Source organism: Megascapheus bottae, chromosome 2 (assembly GCF_031878675.1).
Source record: "Megascapheus bottae isolate mThoBot1 chromosome 2, mThoBot2.hap1, whole genome shotgun sequence".
Lineage (NCBI taxonomy): Eukaryota > Metazoa > Chordata > Mammalia > Rodentia > Geomyidae > Megascapheus > Megascapheus bottae.
The window spans coordinates 32,446,594-32,466,076 of record NC_143510.1 but is presented as its reverse complement, the minus strand read 5'-3'; the positions used below and the strand labels follow the sequence as shown (position 1 = coordinate 32,466,076).

At 46.1% G+C, this 19,483-nt stretch overlaps 1 protein-coding gene and 1 long non-coding RNA gene across 7 annotated transcripts in view; one reads left to right on the top strand and one right to left on the bottom strand.

The window, feature by feature from the left end:
- Positions 1 to 12,333, bottom strand: part of LOC150066653 (uncharacterized) — a 315,401-nt gene extending 303,068 nt beyond the window's left edge. For all 6 annotated transcript variants that reach the window (XR_016533492.1, XR_016533490.1, XR_016533489.1 and 3 more), the window contains exon 1: positions 11,924 to 12,333. This is a non-coding gene — a long non-coding RNA (uncharacterized LOC150066653). The remainder of the gene's footprint in view (positions 1 to 11,923) is intronic.
- Adamts9 (ADAM metallopeptidase with thrombospondin type 1 motif 9) overlaps positions 9,413 to 19,483 on the top strand; it is a 139,405-nt gene continuing 129,334 nt past the window's right edge. Inside the window, exons 1-3 of the mRNA XM_090323539.1 lie at positions 9,413 to 9,539; positions 10,201 to 10,607; positions 15,924 to 16,086. Of these exons, the coding sequence (XP_090179665.1) occupies positions 9,425 to 9,539; positions 10,201 to 10,607; positions 15,924 to 16,086 (685 nt within the window). The 5' untranslated portion in view covers positions 9,413 to 9,424. The remainder of the gene's footprint in view (positions 9,540 to 10,200; positions 10,608 to 15,923; positions 16,087 to 19,483) is intronic.

The following is a 19,483-nucleotide window of genomic DNA, read 5'->3' as shown; positions in this document are numbered from 1 at the left end:
ATTCCACTTTCTGTCCATTTCTCAGTTTGGGAGTTGGGTTTGAATTTGAATGAACCCAGACACAATTTCCCATGCATGCATAGATTAACTTTAGAGGTGACAGTAATTATTGACACATGCAAATGACTTAAGCATTTTTAATTAGTACAACTGAGGTGATAACTGTGTGCATTGATCTAAACGCTTAATAGTTCTTAAGAGTGTTACAGATAAATGTGAATTCCCTTCCATCAAGCCACATCTACAAATGTGCTTTTTCCTAGTCTCTAGATTAGAATTTGAAGTATGTCCTTACAGATCTTTTTTTATGCCTTTCTGCACAAACACATTGAGGTGTGAGTGTGAGTTGTTTCTGATATAAATGATATCCACATCATATTACAGTTTCTATTTCTTCCCCTCAGTATCTCCTGATGCCCAGTCAGTCAATATTTCCTCTCACACACTCTTTCAAATGGTGCCATTTGAGTGTACCATTTTATACAATTTAGCCCTTCTTCAGTGAAGAGCGGCACCTCCTGCTGTTCACTATTACAAGCCATGTGGCCATGAACACCCTGCGCAGTCCTTGTGCACAAAAAGAGTTCTTTCTAAGAAAGATCAAGGTGTGTCTAGATAGATAGTTTCTCAGTCTGTGTTCTGCTGCTATAACAACACCTGACATTGATACTTGATTGTCTGCATGTACCCTAATTTACTTAATATGCCATATCCTAGAGTTTACATTTTCTTTGTACTTGTTACTGTTATATAAATAGCTCCATTATTGCCATGAAGAGCTTTATGATGCAGGAGATGCCAGGTTAGATGGAACTGGGTGGATGCTATCATATACTCTTCTTAGTACTTGGATCAATTCATGATGAATATCCATGTATAAGGTTTTTCAAAGCCTTAGCCACTGACTTGAGATTTCATATGTCTGATAAGTACAAAAGGGATATGGATATACTTTTAAATTCAAGTTGTCCTTAAATGTGTCAAAGGAACTGTTCAGAAGTTTCTGCCCCTTGTGTTTTCTTTCCTGTGAGACATCCATTGATATTGCTTACAGGTTTCCCTTAGCAATTGAAAGATGGGTCTCTCTGTGTTATGAGCAGAATTTTTTTCCCAGTTTGACATTTAACTTCTAATTTGATTATGATGATTATGACTTGAATGTATCCCCTAAAAAAAGCACATGGAAACCAAAGGAAAAAGGCCTAGTAAGACCATGAGGAAGAATAAATGAATTAACCCCACTATAGCAGGAATGGATCCTTCATCAAAGGAGATTTTGACTCCTTTCTCTCTCTTCCTCACTCCTTCTCTCATCCTCCCACCATGATCTGCTTTCTGCCCTATAATGTAGTGAGGAGGCTTTTCTTTTGAAAGCAGGCAGGAAGGAGGTCCTTCTCTCTTCCTGTTACAATGTGATAAGAAGATTCTTGCTAGACCCTGGTTCTTTGATATTGACCTCCAGCTTTCACAGCTGGGAGTCAGTCAATATCCTTCTAGTCATTGCCCAGTCTTTCGACTTCTGCATTAGCACTGCACAGTGGATGAAGACATGAGGTTTCTTCTCATGCAGTTTCTTTCATTATTTCAAGTTTTGTTTTTCTTTTATGACTTAAGAGTGTGTATGTTCAGTATTGTGTGTGTGTGTGTGTGTGTGTGTGTGTGTGTGTGTTCATTCCAGTACTGGGATTTGAACTCATGGACAGGGCACTGTCCCTGAGCTTTTATTCTTTTGCTCTATCATTTGAGCCACACTTCTATTTGGTTTTTTTGATGGTTATACAAAGTAGTTTCAATTCCACAAGTCAGGTGGTAAAATGCATCTTGATTAATGCTATCTCCTCCATTGTTTTTCCACATCTCTCCTCATCCAATCCCTACCCTCAGGTTTATAGTTCAATTTTACATCGAATGTGATTGTATTTGCTCACTCTTACTCCCTTTATTCATATGCCGCCTTCTCCTGCCCTCTTTCTCCCATCACAACAGCATATATTTCCATTTCCTGGTATTCATTTTGCTAGCTTCCTCTTTTTAAGACCTCTACCATTCCTGAATACAAAGGCCAAAAATGTAATTAGTAGTTATTTCTCCCCCTTAACCTTCATTTTTAAAAACAGTACTATACATTGAATATTAAGTCCCCAAAGACCAGAATCATGTTCAGAATTAACGAGCTGAAACCAGGCACAGTGGCTCATGCCTATCATTCTACTCAAGAGGCAGAGAAAGGGAAGACAGAAGATCAAAGCCCATTTGAGGAAAAAGTTCAACAGACTTTCATCTCAACAAGTAAAACGCTGACATGATAACATGTGATTACCATTATAGCATAAATAGGAGGATCACAGTCCAGGCCTGCCCAACCCCTATTTGAAAAATATCTAAATCAAAAAGGGTACGTGACATCAATCAGGTGAGAAAGCATCTGCCTAGACAAATACCAGGTCCTAACTGTAAAACCCTCAAACCACCCAAAACATTAATAATCTAAGCAATCAGTTGTAAGAAGAGCTGACTTGAAATATTTATATAGATGAATTTGTATTGCCTACTGTAACCAGTGTTCAAGTACACCCACGACTAGGGTGAGGGAAGATATACAAAGGGAATGTTGCATCACAGATCTCTTAGTTCTTATAACTCCCTCTTGCATACAGCCCCGCATCAGCTGGAATCTATTCAGTCATGTTGCCATAAATGCCAGAGGTGTGCACTGCCAGACCTGTTTTGTGAGGGGAAAGTAACTGCAAAACTGATTATTTTGCCAACATCTCTGGGGGACTTGACAAGGCACTAATTGCTAGGCTTACGTTTCAGGAAGCAACTTACTCTATGTTAGTGCTGTCAGCTAACACAAAGGCAGTGCACAGAGAACACACCATTTATTACAGGTGTTGATCTGATGTCACGTAATCTCATTTAGCAGCCAGGTTGGCACATGTGATGCTTTGACATATTTTTACCCTCTTCCCGTTGATTGTTCCCACCTTCTTTCCATTGTCCTTGCCAATCACAGTAGCTGAGATAATTTGAAAAGTGCTTTTGAAAACTTTCTTTGAAGACTGGCCCCCAAATTAGCTCATTGCAGGGAGCTCAAACCCCTGCCTACAGGGCAGGCTGTTAGCCAGGTGTTATTTCCATAAAGACCTGTTGGTTTGGGTTGTGCGTATAGGTAGGACAGCTGGGCACCTGTGGCTCATGCCTGTAATCCCAGTCTGTAATCCTTTGATGTTTAAAACCATCCTGGGCAAAAGGTATGTATGACTCTATGTCCAATATAGCCAGTGTGATAAGCTATGCCAGGGATGTGACTCAAGTGGTAGAGCACCAGTTCAGCAAGCAAGCTGATTAAGCTCAAGGTCCCCAAATCCAAATCCCTATATTAGGAAAAGAAGATGATGATGAAAATGAATGATGTCACCACTTATTAAGTGTACTCTGATGATCTTGGGGAACTTAATCTTCTTGGACTCCAGTTGGTGGAGACTGTCATATTTGTACCTGACTCTCTAAACCCTACCCTCCAATGGCTCCTTCATCCTCACTAATATCTGAAATCCATGAATATCTGCCTTTTCATTGCTCTAAATTGTGTCCTTGAGCTTACCATGTTACCCTGTATGAATCTTGAGAGTCTACGTCTTTATAAGACTTGTATCACATAGTTGAGGAGTGCTGGTCTTAAAATCAAACAGCTTAACATTAATTCTCCTCAGCTAAGCCATGGCTATGCAATTTATAGCCAGGCACTTCCCTCCTCTGTGCTTTCAGTTCCTCCTTCCCATAGCAGAGCTAATGTCCAGTGCTTTGTTGGGTATCTGAAGGATTAAAACAGTATGGTTCAGCTGGGTGCTGGTGGCTCATGCTGGGCATCCGAACTTCTCAAGAGGCTGCGATCTGAGGATTATGAGTTTAAAGTCAGATCCAGTTGGACAGTCTATAAGATTCTTTATCTTCAATTAACTTCCTAAAAACTGGAGGTGATGCTGTGGCTCAAAATGGTAGAGTACTAGCCTTGAGCAAACATGGTTAGGGACAGCACCCAGGTCCTGAGTTCAAGCCTCATAACCAACCTAGGGGGAAAAAAAAAAAAACAAAAAAAACCCAGCAGTATTGTTCATTGTTCCTGAGGACAAGCAAACCTCTTAAGCATCATCTCACAAAGGTACTTAATTTAAAAAAACTTATTTTTTGTGTATATAAACTTGGCTGACTGCATAAAAATAGGGGTTATTTTATGGTTCAGAGGGATATTATATTTCGGCTTACTAAAAGATTCTACTACCATATCCAAACAATAAAGTCTATGAGATAACTTCAATTGGACAGCCACAAATTTGTCAGTGAAGCAGGACTGTAAAAGAGTCGATCTGGCCGAGAGATTTTAAAATTTGGAGAGCTCTGAGGGGCGGTAACCATGAGGATACATATATGGATATATACAGAGAGACATGAACGCACACAGGTACAGGAAGTAGGAGAAAGAGGAAGGCTGCTAGGCTGAAGAAGTAGGTGGAGGAATGAGAGGTTAATGACAAAGGACCGCAGCCACTGGCCTCCCTCTGGATCAGAAGTCAGAATCCTCCCTTCCCAGCTAGCAGACAGGGGCTAGGGCAATCACTGATTTAAACCCAGACATCACCTTCATTGTGCAAGCACTGAGCTAGCACTTGGCTTGATTAACTTATTTTCACAACACGCTATGAGACCAGCAACCATCTGTACACTATCTTTAGGACTAGTGGAGGATACAGGACCTGCCCACTGAAGAGGTCTCACTCTGACTTGTGCTGAGCAGAGTGTGTGTGTGTATTTCTAGACTGTGCTGAGCAGTGTGTGTGTGTGTGTGTATTTCTAGACTGTTCCAAGTTATGACCATCTCCACTGCAGTGCAAACCCCAGCGCTGCGCCTCCTAGCTGCTAGGTACTGAATTGCATGTCACTTGATGCATTCTATTTTCATCCTAAGTATCCTGAGAACATTATACAATCCCAGTGGCCAGACGGCTGCATGGATTAAACCATTAACACAAAACAGAAACCCAGGGAAGAGAATCCAGTACATAAACGGCACACTGAGTTCATCTGGCAAGCAAAGACACAGTTCCTCCTCACTCCTAGCCTACAGTAAGAAAATGGATCAGAGAGGTGATGACCAAGATTGCAGAGCTCAGCTACCACAGTATCCACTGGTACTGCACTTACCACAATCCGGGGCTATCAATGTAGACCAGAGGCCTATATTTTCCCCTAACCACCTGCTCTGGACTCCTAGGAAACTATTCATGGGAGTTTGGGCGGGGCTTTCCTTTTCTGTGGAAGTAAATGGGTGTACGTTCTACCTCCTTCCTGCTGTTTCAATGGTCTTCCACAAACTCAGTCATTGGTGACGTCCTGGCTCTCGTTTCCATCCGCTAGGCCATGTATTACTGGTAACTAATGTCTATCATCAGTCCTCTGGGATCCAGAGTTCACAAAACATCAGCCAAAGAAGACTTCTCCTTTGACCTTCAGTAACGTTCGATTCCAGTAAAACCCTGGGAGCTAGAAACTAGGCCCTGGGCTAGAAACCATCTCTCCATGAACTCTAGGGGACCTTAAAAAATTCTGCATCTTTTAGAACAACATCTGTGAGGGGTCAATTTTCTTTAAATACACATTTCCCTCCTGACTTGAGGAGGTAGCTTTTGATTATAGAACTAATCTCCAAATTGTGAGTTTGTGTGTTTTGCACTATTGAACCAAAGCTGATGACTTTATTCAGTTACTCAAATCAAACAGTATTAATAAGTAATAAGTATTAGGAAGTAATGTCTAACTACTAGTAAGTATTCTTCTTAGGCAACTCCTATGTGCCAGGCCTGTTTTAGGTGTTCAGGCAAAGTTGTACTGTGGTTAGTGATTATCCTTGACTACTCAACATTAGGAAAGGGAGAAAAAAAAGAGAAAAAAATTATATATTGAATAGAAAATGGAGGCAAGTATCTGGACAATTTTAGCCACCCTTTCCCAGCAACACTTGTGATTACTCAGTTTTTGCACCAGAAATAGTTATGAAGTTTGAGTAAACTTTAAAGACAGAATTTAATCCACCTTTTACTTCCCTAGGAGTCAGAGATTCTGGTCAGATATTTCCCCTTATTTTTGGAGCTCAGTCTTCTTATCTATAAAATGAAGTTCTGATACTGCCTGACTCATAGAGTTACTGCAAAAAGCAGTCTGATACAAAACACATAAAAAGATTACGTTGTTTGGGGAATTTGTGTGTGTGTGTGTGTTACTGGAGTTTGAATTCAGAACCTTTTACTTGCCAGGCAGGTACTCTACCACTTGAGCCAGCTTTTTTTTTTTCCCCCCTTAATCCTCATTTTTTTTTCCCTTTAAATCATAGCTGGGATCACAAGTATGTTGCCCCATATCCATTTTATTAGTTAAAAGGGTCTTACTAATTTTTGCCCATAATAGCCTTGAACCCTAGTCTTCCCAGTCTCTGCTACCTGATTAGCTGACGTTACAGGTGTGAGACATTGAACCCAGCTCAAAACAGATTATTTTTATTCAGACAAAGACTTTAACCTGAAGGAGTTAGCTCAATTATCCCCTTCAGATTCAGGATTTTCAATACATGTTCCTAAGGTTCTTGAAGTCAACCCAGAAATACTTTTTTTTTTTTTGGTTGGTCATGGGGCTTGAACTCTGTGCCTGGGCGTTGTCCCTGAGGTCTTACAACTCAAGGCTACAGCCCTACCCCTGGAGCCACAGCGCCACTTCCCGTTTTCTAAGGTTAACTGGAGATAAAAGTCTCACTGACTTTAGTGCTCAGGCTGGTTTTCAACTGCTATCCTCAAATCTCAGCCTCCTAAGTAGCTAGGATTACAGGCATGAACCATGGTACCCAGAACAGAAATACTTTATCTTCTTTCTCTATCAACTTTTAAGGACATGATTGTGTTGTGTTAGAAGCCACTTTTAAGCAAAGTTAATTATTATAGCAACATTTGAGAAAGGAAGCAACGAAAGTACACACAAAATTTTCTTCTTCACTGCTAGCCTCTCTTGATTGAGAGAACTGAGTGAGAAACTGTCCAGTAGAAAATACTGCAAAGTGCTGTATTTCTGAGCAGTTTTACTGGCTACTCCCAGAATAACATTTCCCAGATCCTGTAATAGTGAGGGATTTTTATCACATAATGTAAAAGGTGGAATATGAAAAGAAATCTCATGTCTGTTCCTGATGCTTCATTTACCTTATTATTTTTATTCTTGAGACCACGAGTCTGGCTATGTAACCTAAATGCTGGCATTATGAGACAACCCTATACCTAACCATTTTATCTTTTTTTTTTCCCCTTTGTTTTGTGCTTAATTGGAGATAAGTCTCAGAGTTTCCTGCTTGGGCTGGCTTCAAACCACAATCTTCAGATCTCAGCCTCCTGAGGAGCTAGGATTACAGGTGTGAGCCATACCCATTAACACAATCCCAGTAACACATTAGACAATAGGAGGTTAACTCTATTTCTTTAGAAAATTTCCATCTTGCATATGAGGAGAAATGTATGCATTACTATTTGCAGACAAGATGGCTTTTAGAGTATCGCCTTTATGCAGAAACTCAGGCATAAAGTGGCAGACTTATAAGAAAGGGAGTTCAGGCTGTGAGCAAATATATACATCGATTAGACATGTCATCTATGTCCGTGCCATGTCCATTTTATTGAGATTAATACATCCTTTCCTCCTGAGGGCTAAAGGAAAGTCGTGTGCATTTTTTTGTTTTGTTTTGTTTTGTTTTTCTCTTTGTGCCAGTTCTGGAGCTTGAACTCAAGGTGTGAGTATTGTCCCTTAGCTTTTCCCACTCAAAGCTCTATCACTTGTGCCCCAGCTCCATTTCTGGCTATTTTGGTGCTTCATTGGAGATCAGAGTCTGACATTCTGGCTCCAGCTGGCTTCAGGATGTGATCTTCGTGGATCTCACCTTCTTGACTGGCTAGGCCTATTGACAGGCCCTCCCTTACTTCCCCAAGCACAATTTCTGACTTTCAAACAAGCACCCCCAAGAGGGAGAGAAGGAGGTGTCGCGTTGACTCAGAGCTTCTAGACAGCTTGGGGCATCAGCCCTTAAAAGAGGAAGTGACTGAGAAGCCCCCTGGCAAGGGGTGGCGGTGGGGGGTGGGGATTGAGGACGAGCCCTTCCCCAACTTCCCACTCCCCCTCCCCATCTCCAAACCCTGGGGCTGCCAGGAGCAGCAAAGTCCCCGCCCCCTCTCGTAGCCCTGAGTGATTCTTAACCTTTTTTGGGCTAGGGACCTAAAAAAAAAAAAAAAAAAAAAAACCAACCCTGAGGACCTGCAGGGGACCTTACAGGCTTGAAGCATCGCGACATTCCCAGGAGTCCACGGATCGGACCCCGGGTGGCCCTGCCCGGCCAGCGCCCCACCCCCCCACCCCTAACCCGATTCACCTGGGCAGAGGGACAGGGTCTGGAGCGGAGCTCAGGTGGCAGCCCCGTCCCGGGAGGGGCCGGGGAGGAGGTCGGGGAGCCTTCCGCTCGCTCCTCGGGAGGAAAGAGCTGGTGAGAAACGACGGGGGGAGGGGGGCGGCCGGGAGAGCAGTGGAAACAGGAAAGGAAAGCTAAGAAATTAGGGGCCCGGATTGCTGACCGAGAGCGGGCGCAGGGGGAGGAAAAGACTCCGGAGGCCGTGCGCGCCAGCCCCGGGAGAGAACTTTCTCTACTCGCCCCCCTCCCACCCCCGCCCCGCTCCACCCCTCCCCTCCCACCCAAGCCGACCTCAGGAAGGGGGCGCGACCGGGCGGGGACGCCCCTGATCTCCGCCTCTGGTGGCGGCGAGTCCCGCACGGGCCGGCCGAGGAGGGGGACGTGGTGTGGAGGAGGCGGGCCGCGCCGCCCGGCTTTCTCCTCCCCTCTCCTCCTCCTCGAGAGGCGTGCACCGGGGGTATTTGAGCGGCGGACGCCCCGCGGCCCCTCGCGGTCCCCCCCCCGCGCCTCTCCAGGCCCCCCATTCAAGAAGCCGCTCCGCTACCCCGGCCAGCACAGGGCGCCCGGCGCGCCCCGGGGAGCGCACGTTCCGCGCCTTCTCCTGCCGGCTTGCTGGACATTATGCGGCCGAGCAGCGGAGCCCCAGCCGTCCTCCGCCTCCTCCTCCTCCTCCTGCGGCTCCTCCTGAAGCCCGAGCGGCTGAGCTCTCGGCAGGCGGCAGCGTTGCTCGGCCGAGCGCACACGGGACCCTCCTCGCCAGACCTGAGCGACATCTAAAAGTCCAAAAAAAAAAAAAAAAAAGTTGGCGGCCGGCTGGGCGCGCGCTCTGCACGGCCGCCGCTGCCCGTCGGCTTGGCGTCGCGGCCCCCGGCGGAGCGGGCACGAGGGCGGGGGGTGGGGGCGGCGGGGGGAGGGGTGGGGAGCACCATGCAGTTTGTATCCTGGGCCACACTGCTCACGCTCCTGGTGCGGGACCTGGCCGAGATGGGCAACCCAGAAGCCGCGGCCGCCGTGCGCAAGGACAGGCTGCACCCGAGGCAAGGTAATCGGAAGGCTGGAGACCCCCCTCCCTTCCCCTCCCCGAGGAAACCCCCGTCACTCTGGCGACCGTCGCCTCCCCAAACTTTTACTCCGGGGAGGGTGACACCCCTGCTGCCAGAGGCTTCTCCTTTTCCTAGAAAGAATTACTTCCCCGCTTGCGAGCCTCTCTCTTCTCCGGGGTCATACTCTAGCCAAATGTTGGGGTCGTGCGTGTGGGGAAGGAGGTTGCGGGGGGAGGGGAACCAGACATTGGGAAAGAATCTGGTTTACCCCACGACCCCACTTTGAGTCGGATCGCTCAGAGCCTTCCCCATCCTCACGTCCCGGATGAAAGTTCCTTAGTAATGGGGCTCGCTAGATAGCGTACGCTTTATTTTATCCCGGGTATGTATCGGGATCTGAGATTATCTTGTGTCTGCTATTCATTGTCTGGCTTCCCATGTGTGTCCCCAGCGCCTCCGGAGTCCTGGCTCTCCCTCCGGGGTTACATAGTAGGCAGTTTGTAAATATTAGGGCACTGATGAGTGGAAGGATTCGCTCGATCGGGCTGGGAATTAAGTCTGAACAAAGCCCCCCCCTCACACCCCCTATCCCCCCTTTCCTTTTAAATGAAAACTTGCAGAAGGAATTCATAGTCCCTCCACCTCTGCCTCTCTCCGCAGCGAAGTTGTTGGAGACTCTGAGCGAGTATGAAATCGCGTCCCCCATCCGAGTGAACGCCCTCGGCGAGCCCTTTCCCACGAACGTGCACTTCAAAAGAAGGCGACGGAGCATTCACTCTGCCTCTGACCCCTGGCCTGCCTTCGCCTCCTCCTCCTCTTCCTCCTCCTCTACCTCCTCCCGGGCGCACTACCGCCTCTCCGCTTTCGGCCAGCAGTTCCTATTTAATCTCACCGCCAATGCCGGATTTATCGCTCCACTGTTCACTGTCACCCTGCTCGGGGAACCCGCGGTGAACCAGACCAAGTTTTATTCCGAAGAAGAAGCGGAACTCAAGCACTGTTTCTACAAAGGCCATGTCAACACGAAGTCTGAGCACACGGCGGTCATTAGCCTCTGCTCGGGAATGGTAAGTTGGGTGCGCGCGCGCGCCCTCCCCACCCGCCCCGCATCCGCTTCTTTCCAGACTTCATGGCTCCCTTATCAGCACAGTGAGCTGCCAGGAGTCTCTGAGCGTTCAGATACCAGAAACTCGGATAGATTCCCCGAGTTTGGGGGAGACTACAGCTCTAGGTGGAGCCAAGAGCGCACGAGTGGATTAGACAAGTTTTTGGAGCTTTCCAAAGCGGGGGGGCGGATGGGAGGCGAGATGGGGTTCAGCTGTGCGGAGCCCCAACACTGCCCTGCAGCCTCCAAACTCGGTGAAAGTTGCTAGAGTAGTGGATTTTTTTTTTCTTTCTTGCCGCTCAGCCTGGCAGCGGAACAGCTGAGCGTAGGGCGGACCCCCGAAGCCTCATTGGTGCGTCCCGAGCCTGCGACGGGAGTTGACAATCCGCAGGCGCCGTGCGGGGAGGTCCTCCCGTGTGGTTTGTGGATGGAGGGCTGAGTGCGAGCTGCCGTCCCTGGCGTTCTTAGGGAGCTTTTTTTTTTTTTTTTAAATCACATGCAAAGAATCTTGACAACGGACTGGGATTGACAGGGAACAGGTCCCATGGCCGGGACGGAAGGGTGGGCCCAGGCCTGGGAGGGCGGGGAGAGTGGGCGGAGCCTGCCTGAGATATTTTTGGATGGAAGTTGAGTGTGGGCGGGGAGGGGGGGGTGGGAGGGGGGGTGCAGACACAGTCCTACTCTGCACCCTGCTGGCGGGGTGGCCCAAGACGCCAGAACGTGTGAGAGTCTGGAGAGAGGCCACCCCCCACACACCCCCGCCCAGGCGATTCCAGTTTTCTAGAACCCCTGGAGGTTCAAAGTAGTTGGGGGTGTGTGGGGGGGGGGTCAGCCAGAGGCCTTTCTATGAGGAGGATGGGCGGGGCGGGCACTTCCCAGCATGGCTAAATACGCACTTCTGGGAGCCCCGAGGGAATCCAACCTGGTAAACATGGCACTAGACCTCCTGCGTTCTGATCCCTCCTTTGCCCTCCACTAGATCTCGGTGGGCGTCCTTCCCCCTCTTCTGAGGACACTTGCGGGACTGATGTAAGGGTTCTGGCCCCAACGAGGGTGGTCCTTGACTTTTCCGAGCGACGTGCGTTTCTACCACGCGCTATGACGCAGAAACTTTTTCCCGCGGCTGGCTTTGCTTGCCCTCTGCGCAGGGCGCGGACGCGCAACGTAGCATCCCAATCTGTGCTCCTGAGGCATCTCACTCTTACCCGCCTCCCCGCCAGCCGCCAACCCCTCACACTCCATCGATCACCTTCTCTAAATCCGGACGTGGGTACTCACCCTGGGTGCTCCGCTGCGCAGGCTGCCTGCCTTGCTTGGGGTCTTTGAGTTCCTGGTCAGGATGTGGCCTTTTTCTCTTCTTCTCCAAGGAAAAGTCTTTTGTAGGATGAAACCAGCCAAAAGAGTGGGAGCAGAAAGGTCTAGATAGCTGGGACCGGGTTGCGGGGGAAGGGGTGAAGCTCTTTATCTCCCAGCTAAGCTCCTGGAATCGCAGCTCCCCGAGTCAGTGGCAAGAGGTGGTGTGGGGGTAGGCGGAGACCGCAGCTTGGCGAGGGGGGGGGGTGCTGTGGTGAGTCATGGGGCCCAGAGTCAGCCTGGATTCTCCAGTTACTGCCTAGGTAGGCCCAGGTTGGGAGTCCATGCCCAGTGGATGACAGCACCACCAGACTTCAAGGTAGTGAGCCCAGACTCCAGGATCCAAGAGAAAGGCTGATTGTGTATGTCAAGTTTGTAAACAGTCTTTACTCCTCCTCTCTCCCCGCCTCCACAGGGCTGAATCCTAGTAGCCCCAGCAGTTGGGAAAAAAAAATGTTTTGCTGCTCAGAGCCTTCCTTTCCATTGGTAGTTTTAGGTGGCAAAGCAAAGCACACGTGGTCTTGTTGGGAAGTGTGGTTCCAGGCTTCCAAAAGACCAGCCTGGTCTGGGATAATCCCATTTATATTGCATTTAATTTGCAATCTGTTTATTTCCTAGGATAAGGAACTGCATGTATCATAGATACGTACCCTGGCTAGTATTTGGTATATTTCACTATTAATCAAGTCTTCCTTCCCCTCCCCTCTCCCCCACCTTCTATCTTCCTTTTGGGAATTTTCTTTCTTCCCAAGTACTTTTCTTTGTAATTTCTGTAGCAGCTGCTACACTATGATGTTCTAATGCTTGGTTCAGGAACTCGTCCACAGAAATCTTTGACTTCAGTAGAATGGGCCACACCAAACACAGATCCCCTCCGAGCCAGTTGCCAGTTTTGTTGAGTTCCTTGTCAGATGCATTGCTCATCTCTGCTGTGCTGAATGTATCTACCTCAGCTATCTTCTCTCCTGCTCTCAGGAGGATGTTTGTCTAAGAAAAACTCCCACCACAGCCATCTTCTCCTGCAGCTTATTTCCCCCCCCTTCCATCCATGCCACACCAGTAACTGTTCAATGATGGCTGGGCCCAAGATCAGGTCAATACCCTGTTTGCATACTTCATGTAGCTCCTAATGAACATACATAAATTCCTTCATCTGCTACTTAACACCCACCCTTCCCTTACATTCTCTGCTCGTTCAAAGTCCTGAGGTCCCTGAAATCTTGAGATTGAAGCAGTCTGTCCTGTGTTCCTTCCTTCGAATTCCTTTACTCAGCTTTCCTTGCTTGAAACACACCTCTTCCAGTGCCAGTTTTCATTCCTCTCTTCAAGGAGACCTGTCCACAGTTCTCTCAAGTGATGCCACCCCTACCCTCCACCTTCATGTACACAATGCCATTCTGAGAGTGTTTGCTATTAGTGGGATGCAGTTGTATATTCATCTTCCTGTTCCTTTCTACTTGACAGCAAAGTCAGTCAATCCATGTGTGTCCCTTATTAGATCCTTGAATGTTGTGTTTTTACTTTAACCAGCTGTTTATGAATGACTAGCAGCCAATAGTGACACCATCATTTAAAATTTTTAAAATTTTATTCGTTGTGCTGGTACTGAGGCGTGATCTTGGAGCTTGCCTAGGCACTGTCTCAGCTGTTTCCACTCAAAGCAAGAACTCATTTTACCACTTGGACCATCTCTCTACTTTAGTTTTGTTTTTCTAGTGGTTAATTGGAGCTAAAAGTCTAGCCTTAGTTGGCTTTGAACCCATAATCCTTTGATCTCTGCCTCCTGAAGAGCTAAAATTACAGGCATGAGCCTGGTGTTGAACTTTAACTGTTGGAGCTGTAATAAGAACTTTAGACATGCTTTATGTCATCTAAATCCTCATACAACTCAGTCTTCTGCATAATCCATTTTACTTATCAGTACCAGAATCTTTCTCTAGACCTCCCTGCTAGGATATAGAAGAGTTGAGATTTCATTCCAGGCTTTTTGATCCGAGCTCTTAACCAAATTTGTGCTCCTAAAAGACCAATTTTGGATGTTGCGTTCTAGATTGGCATTGGCACCATTCAGCTGCTTCTATACCACTTTAGAAGGAGACTTTGCCAAATCTCCTCTTTCCTGTGCCTTGATTTCTTCTTTCCCAGTCCCAGGAGACAGGTATTTAGCAGGTGAACTCAGTGTTGGGGTCTTTAGTAGGCTTCACATGATTTAGTACTATACTTTCCAAAATGGACTCCCAGAATGCCATAGTTGTGTATTGACAATGGAAAGAGGTGCCTAGGTAAGAATGAATGTGAATGAAGGGGTTAACCAGATTCTTTTCTAGTGGCCAGACACACTGTGGTCTTGGTGATGGTCTTAGTGATTTTAGGCCACCCCAGAATTTCCTTTTCTTTGAGTCAGTGCCTCCTGTGTCATGAAGGGAACCCTTTTAAACATACAGATTCCAGACTTCACTCCTAGAAATTCTGACTCTGAATACAAGTTGGCACTCCAAATCTAAGGTGAAAACAAATCATCTTGAACTACTTCACGGCCATTTTGATGCTATCTGGTCTCCGAAAGCAGCTTGAGCCCAGTCCTTCTTAAAGTTTAGATATCACGATATACATGCCTTTGCCCCAGAGATGTTGATTCATTCAATCAGATTTGGGGTGAAACACAATTACTTGAATTTCAAACCAGTACTGGCTGACAGGGGCTGTTATTTCTCCTATGGACAAGGAAGAGCAGATGGGGGTTCTGACGATCTCTTGAGTAAGAAGAGGACTGGGGAGGGGATGAGAAGTCCTTGATTTCTCCCTGTTTGTCCTCTGGAGATAGCACTAGGCAGTCAGGGTGCCATGTTCTTTTGATGTTTTCTTTGAGTTGTTCACCCTTGAGACTTCACTAATCATTTTGCAAAATGGAAGTGGAGAAGGGACGTTTAGAACAGCTGGTAAAAAGGAAGTTGTTTCCCCAGGGCTGAAGGAAGTGCCAGGCACTTTGCCTGATCTCATCATCTGTTCAGCAGAGCTACCCATATAGAGAAAGCTCAAAGGACAAATGAAAATACTAACTGAGCTGGGCACTGGTGGTTTATGCCTTTAATACTGGCTGCTCAAGAGTTGAGATCTTAGGATCGTAATTCAAGGCCAGCTGGTGCAGAAAACTTCCTAAGACTCTGCTCTCGAATTAATCATCAAAAAGCTAGAAGTGGAACTGTGGCTCAAGGAGTAGGGCATTTGCCTTGACAGGAAAAAAAATAATTCAGGGATAGTGCCCAGGCCCTGAGTTCAAGCCCCCAAACCAATACATAAAAAAGAAAAGCTAAATCTCCGAGTAATTAAGAAACTCGCCTGAGGTGGGTGGGCTGGTGTGGTGCTAGGATAAGAAGCTAGGGTAGTTTGACTCCAGAACATCAATCCTATGTTGCAATGGGAAGGGGTGATGATGGGTCAGTATGCCAGGGTCCCAGGTGATGCCACTAGAAATACATTATGGTCACCTGGATTTGAATCATGAGAAGGCTTCAGAACCTGCCAGCTTTTCTCTGTATAATGCACATTTGTCCCCCCAAGTCTCCTGGCAGCCTTTGCACCCAGATACGTTCTCATTTAACTAGTCTGTGGGAATGGTGTGATTGAAAGTTTGGTACTATGGAAAAACTAGATTTGGATAGCAAGGAATCTACCCAGTTAGCTGTAAGCTGGCACAGTAAGTCTGCATCTTACCACACATGAGGCAGTAGTGTGGTAGAGGAGAAGATAAACCATTTCCCCAACCTCACTTTAAGCAATCCTCTTGGGAAAGGGCATTTTGTGCAAAACCCCCTATCTCTGTAAAACCTTTCAACTCCATTTTTGTTTTGTTTTGTTTTGCTTTTTTTCCCCTCTGCCATTGTTTGAGTGATGTGAAATCAACATCTCATCTCTTCATTTGCAGCTGGGCACATTCCGGTCGTATGATGGGGATTATTTCATTGAACCACTGTTGTCTGTGGATGAGCAAGAGGAGGAAGAGGAGCAAAACAAGCCCCACATTATTTATAGGCACAGCAAACCCCGGAGGATGCACGACACTGAACAGCGGATGTGTGACACCTCAGGTATTTGCTTCTTGCTTTAAAGGAATGGGGATGGGGGAGAGAGAGAATATCAAACCCAGCCCTGAGACAGGTTCCTTATCTAACTATATTGTTGGAGTTCTTGGCCATTTGCAGAATACCACAGTATGCATTGTTGTTTATCCAGTCCTCCAGTTGGTCTTGAACTTGCAAATGCCCCCTGGGATAACCTATGTGCTGGGATTACATAATGTATACCACATGTCTGGCTTAAGCTTGAGTAATTTCTTAATGTGGTAACAGTGGTATCCACACCCATAAATTGTGTTTTCTTGGTGTCTTCCATTTATTTGTTTTAGTGTCTATGTCTTTTTTCTTTTAATCATCAAAGATTATGCAAAAAAATGTCTTCCAAATGGAATTCACACAGAGTTCTTCTCTGTTCGACAGAATTCTCTCCACTAAAGTTTTGCTAGTATTTTAGAAATGGATAGGTGCGTTTCCTCGTTAAGCCTCAGTCAGATTCCTCTAGTGCACAGTTAGATTTCCTTCTGTGGTTGGAGGTTTGCCCTGGTGTGTTTGTCCACTGGCAGGTGTACAGCATTGTAGGTACTCTGGAAAGCTTCTTGATGCCTTCTGGGTTTCTCATCCTGCATTTCTAGAGCAAGTGCTCCATATCCCCCAAACTTGTATCCTTTCTACCTGATGATAGTCCACCAACCTCGTCACTATTCAGTTTGGTTTTTAGATGTCTGTTACAACACTCTGAAAACTCAAGGACCTCCTATTCTTGGAGCCTGTTTTCCTAATTTTTTAAATTTGTTTCAACAAATTATCTTTTTAGAGTTTTTCTGGCATCAGTATTTGAGACTGAACTTTAAGGTCAATGTGGTTTCTTCAAATCCTTCCCCAACGGTTGCTGGCTGGTGCCCTCTTTCCTGTGTTAACTTCCAGTATGAGTTCTTTGTTAGGTGCTTAGAACCTAGGATAGCCTAGAGGGTGAAAGTAGTCCTTGTGGGTTTTTTGCCCTTGTTGAATCCATTGCCGTTAGGAATAGAGATGGATGGAACATAACTGGAAATCTCTTTAGCCTCACCAGGATGCTAAAGTTTTGGGATGTGGTCAGTACGCTCACAAGTAGTAGTTCCTAGGAGGTTGCAGTCTGCTGGCTGCAAGGAAGTACAATGATTAAAACACACACACACACACACACACACACACACACACACACACACACACACACACACTTGTCTTTCTTTTCTTTTCTTTTCCCCTCCCTCCCTCCCTCCCTCCCTCCCTCCCTTCCTTCCTTCCTTCCTTCTTTTGTGCTAGTCCTAGGTGCTATTCCCGAGCATTTTTGTTTAAGGCTAGCATGCCACTTGAGCCACAACTCCACTAACAGCATTTTCCCCCCTTAATTGGAGACAAGAGTCTCTCAGTTTCCTGCCTGAGCTGTCTTCTGACTGCACTCCTCAGATCTCAGCCTCCTGCGTAGCTAGGATTGCAGGTTTCAGCCACTGGCACCTGGCTATGTTTCTTGAATTGTTTGTTTTTAATTTATTTTATTGTCAGGGTTACAGTTACATTCGTCAGGTAGTGGGTGCATTATTTCTTGCACATTGATACCCCTTCTCATGTTTTTGTCCCCATTTCCCTCCCCCACTCCTCCTATTTTTTGACTTGTAAGGGCATTGATCTGCATGCTTTGATTTTCCAAATCCATATTAGCAGATATATGTTTTAAACTGATGACTGAATGTGTATGTAGCATGAGCTAGGAAGAAATACACAATTCTCCCATTTTACTAAATAATCTCCAACAGGCAATGCAATGATAGTCTCACTGATTATTTCAGTGAGAAGTGACATTGTGATATTCTTTTGCCCCATAGTGGCAGAAGATACAAACCAAGTGTGTAAGGAATGGCCAGGCATCCTTTCCTTATCCTGTCGGCAGCAATGTTAGGCAATGCAGACTACCCGCACATTCATGCTCACATTTCACAGCATCTTCATCACACACTCACGAGACACTCTGCATCGCATCTGATGAGGAAACCAAGGCATACAGTGATGACTTAACCTGGCTAGGATCTCTCAGCTTGTCTGAAGTAAATCCTGTCCATATCATCTATTCTGACTGTGGAGGGATACATGTGGACAGGGAAGTGGAGTAAGGAGAAAAAGACATAACAATACCAGTCAAGAAAATATTCCAACTTCTTATCTAATAGACTTGAGCTTTTCTGACCTGGCAGGCATAGTGTCATCAAATCCTGTTTAAAACACAAGATAAAGTTCATTTTGAAAGATGTAAAGGTGGACGACAGGCTTTGGAAGTTGCCTGATTTTTCTTTTTTTCTCATCACAAGAATTCACTTGGGTCTCAGTCAGAATTGCAAAATATCATACAGCTTACAGCTCCCTGGTAAGTAGGTCATAAAGGGTTTGGGGGGTTGATTGCTCACAGTTACTCTGCTAGCTAGTGATGGGGCTTAGAATGCTTTCTGTTCTCTTAGTGTGGTTGTGCCAGCTCAGCTTACTAACCTTGTGTTTCTTGAAGATTTCTCCTTTTTCTTCTTTCTTTCTTTCTTTCTTTCTTTCTTTCTTTCTTTCTTTCTTTCTTTCTTTCTTTCTCTTTCTTTACTAGTAGTGCCTTTTTCCAGGTTGCCTCTGTTTTATAGAGGTTCTTGGGTCTGTGTATACAATTACATATACATTTGAGAATATTCACATTCCCTTGTTTTTTTCATTTGATTTGGTTCCATTTGTAAGTCCCCTGGGGCTCAGGAGAGGTGGGCATCTTCTTTCTATGGCATCCCCATGTCACTGCAGTGTCCCCTTCCATTGCTGGTCCTCTGTCACGTTCACTGAGCTCATTTCCTGTCATTCCACACTCTGGGAGACCAAGTAATATGCTTATGGGAATCCCTACCTGCTTCTCCTTCAAACTGACTCTTCCCATATGAAACCCCAAGGGCTGTCTCTGTTTGACCTAGAACTTCTCACAGGGAGGATTTAGTTGTACTTACCAGTGAGCCACCTCAGTCTTCCTGGTAGACTGGTAAGAGGTAAGTAGGGAAAAGGCCAGGGGAAAGAAGACTGTTATGTTTGACTTCCTGTGGCTCACATTTCTCCCCTCTCCTTCCCTGATAGGCCAGCTGCCTTAGTTTCTTACTACATGTAAGACTTTCATGCTCCCTGCCCCATCCTTACGTAAAGAAGTAATTGGACAATTGTCCATAGTTGCTTATGAATTAATGAGTAACATATTATTATGTTAAAAAATGGAAACAAGCCAGGTGTTACGTTAGTGTCTCATACCTATTATTCTAGCTTCTTAAGCTAAGATCCAGAGGACTGAGAGTCAAAGCCAGCCTGGTAGGGGGAGGAAGATTTTGCCAGACTGCATCTTCAAAATAATTAGCAAAATGCAGGT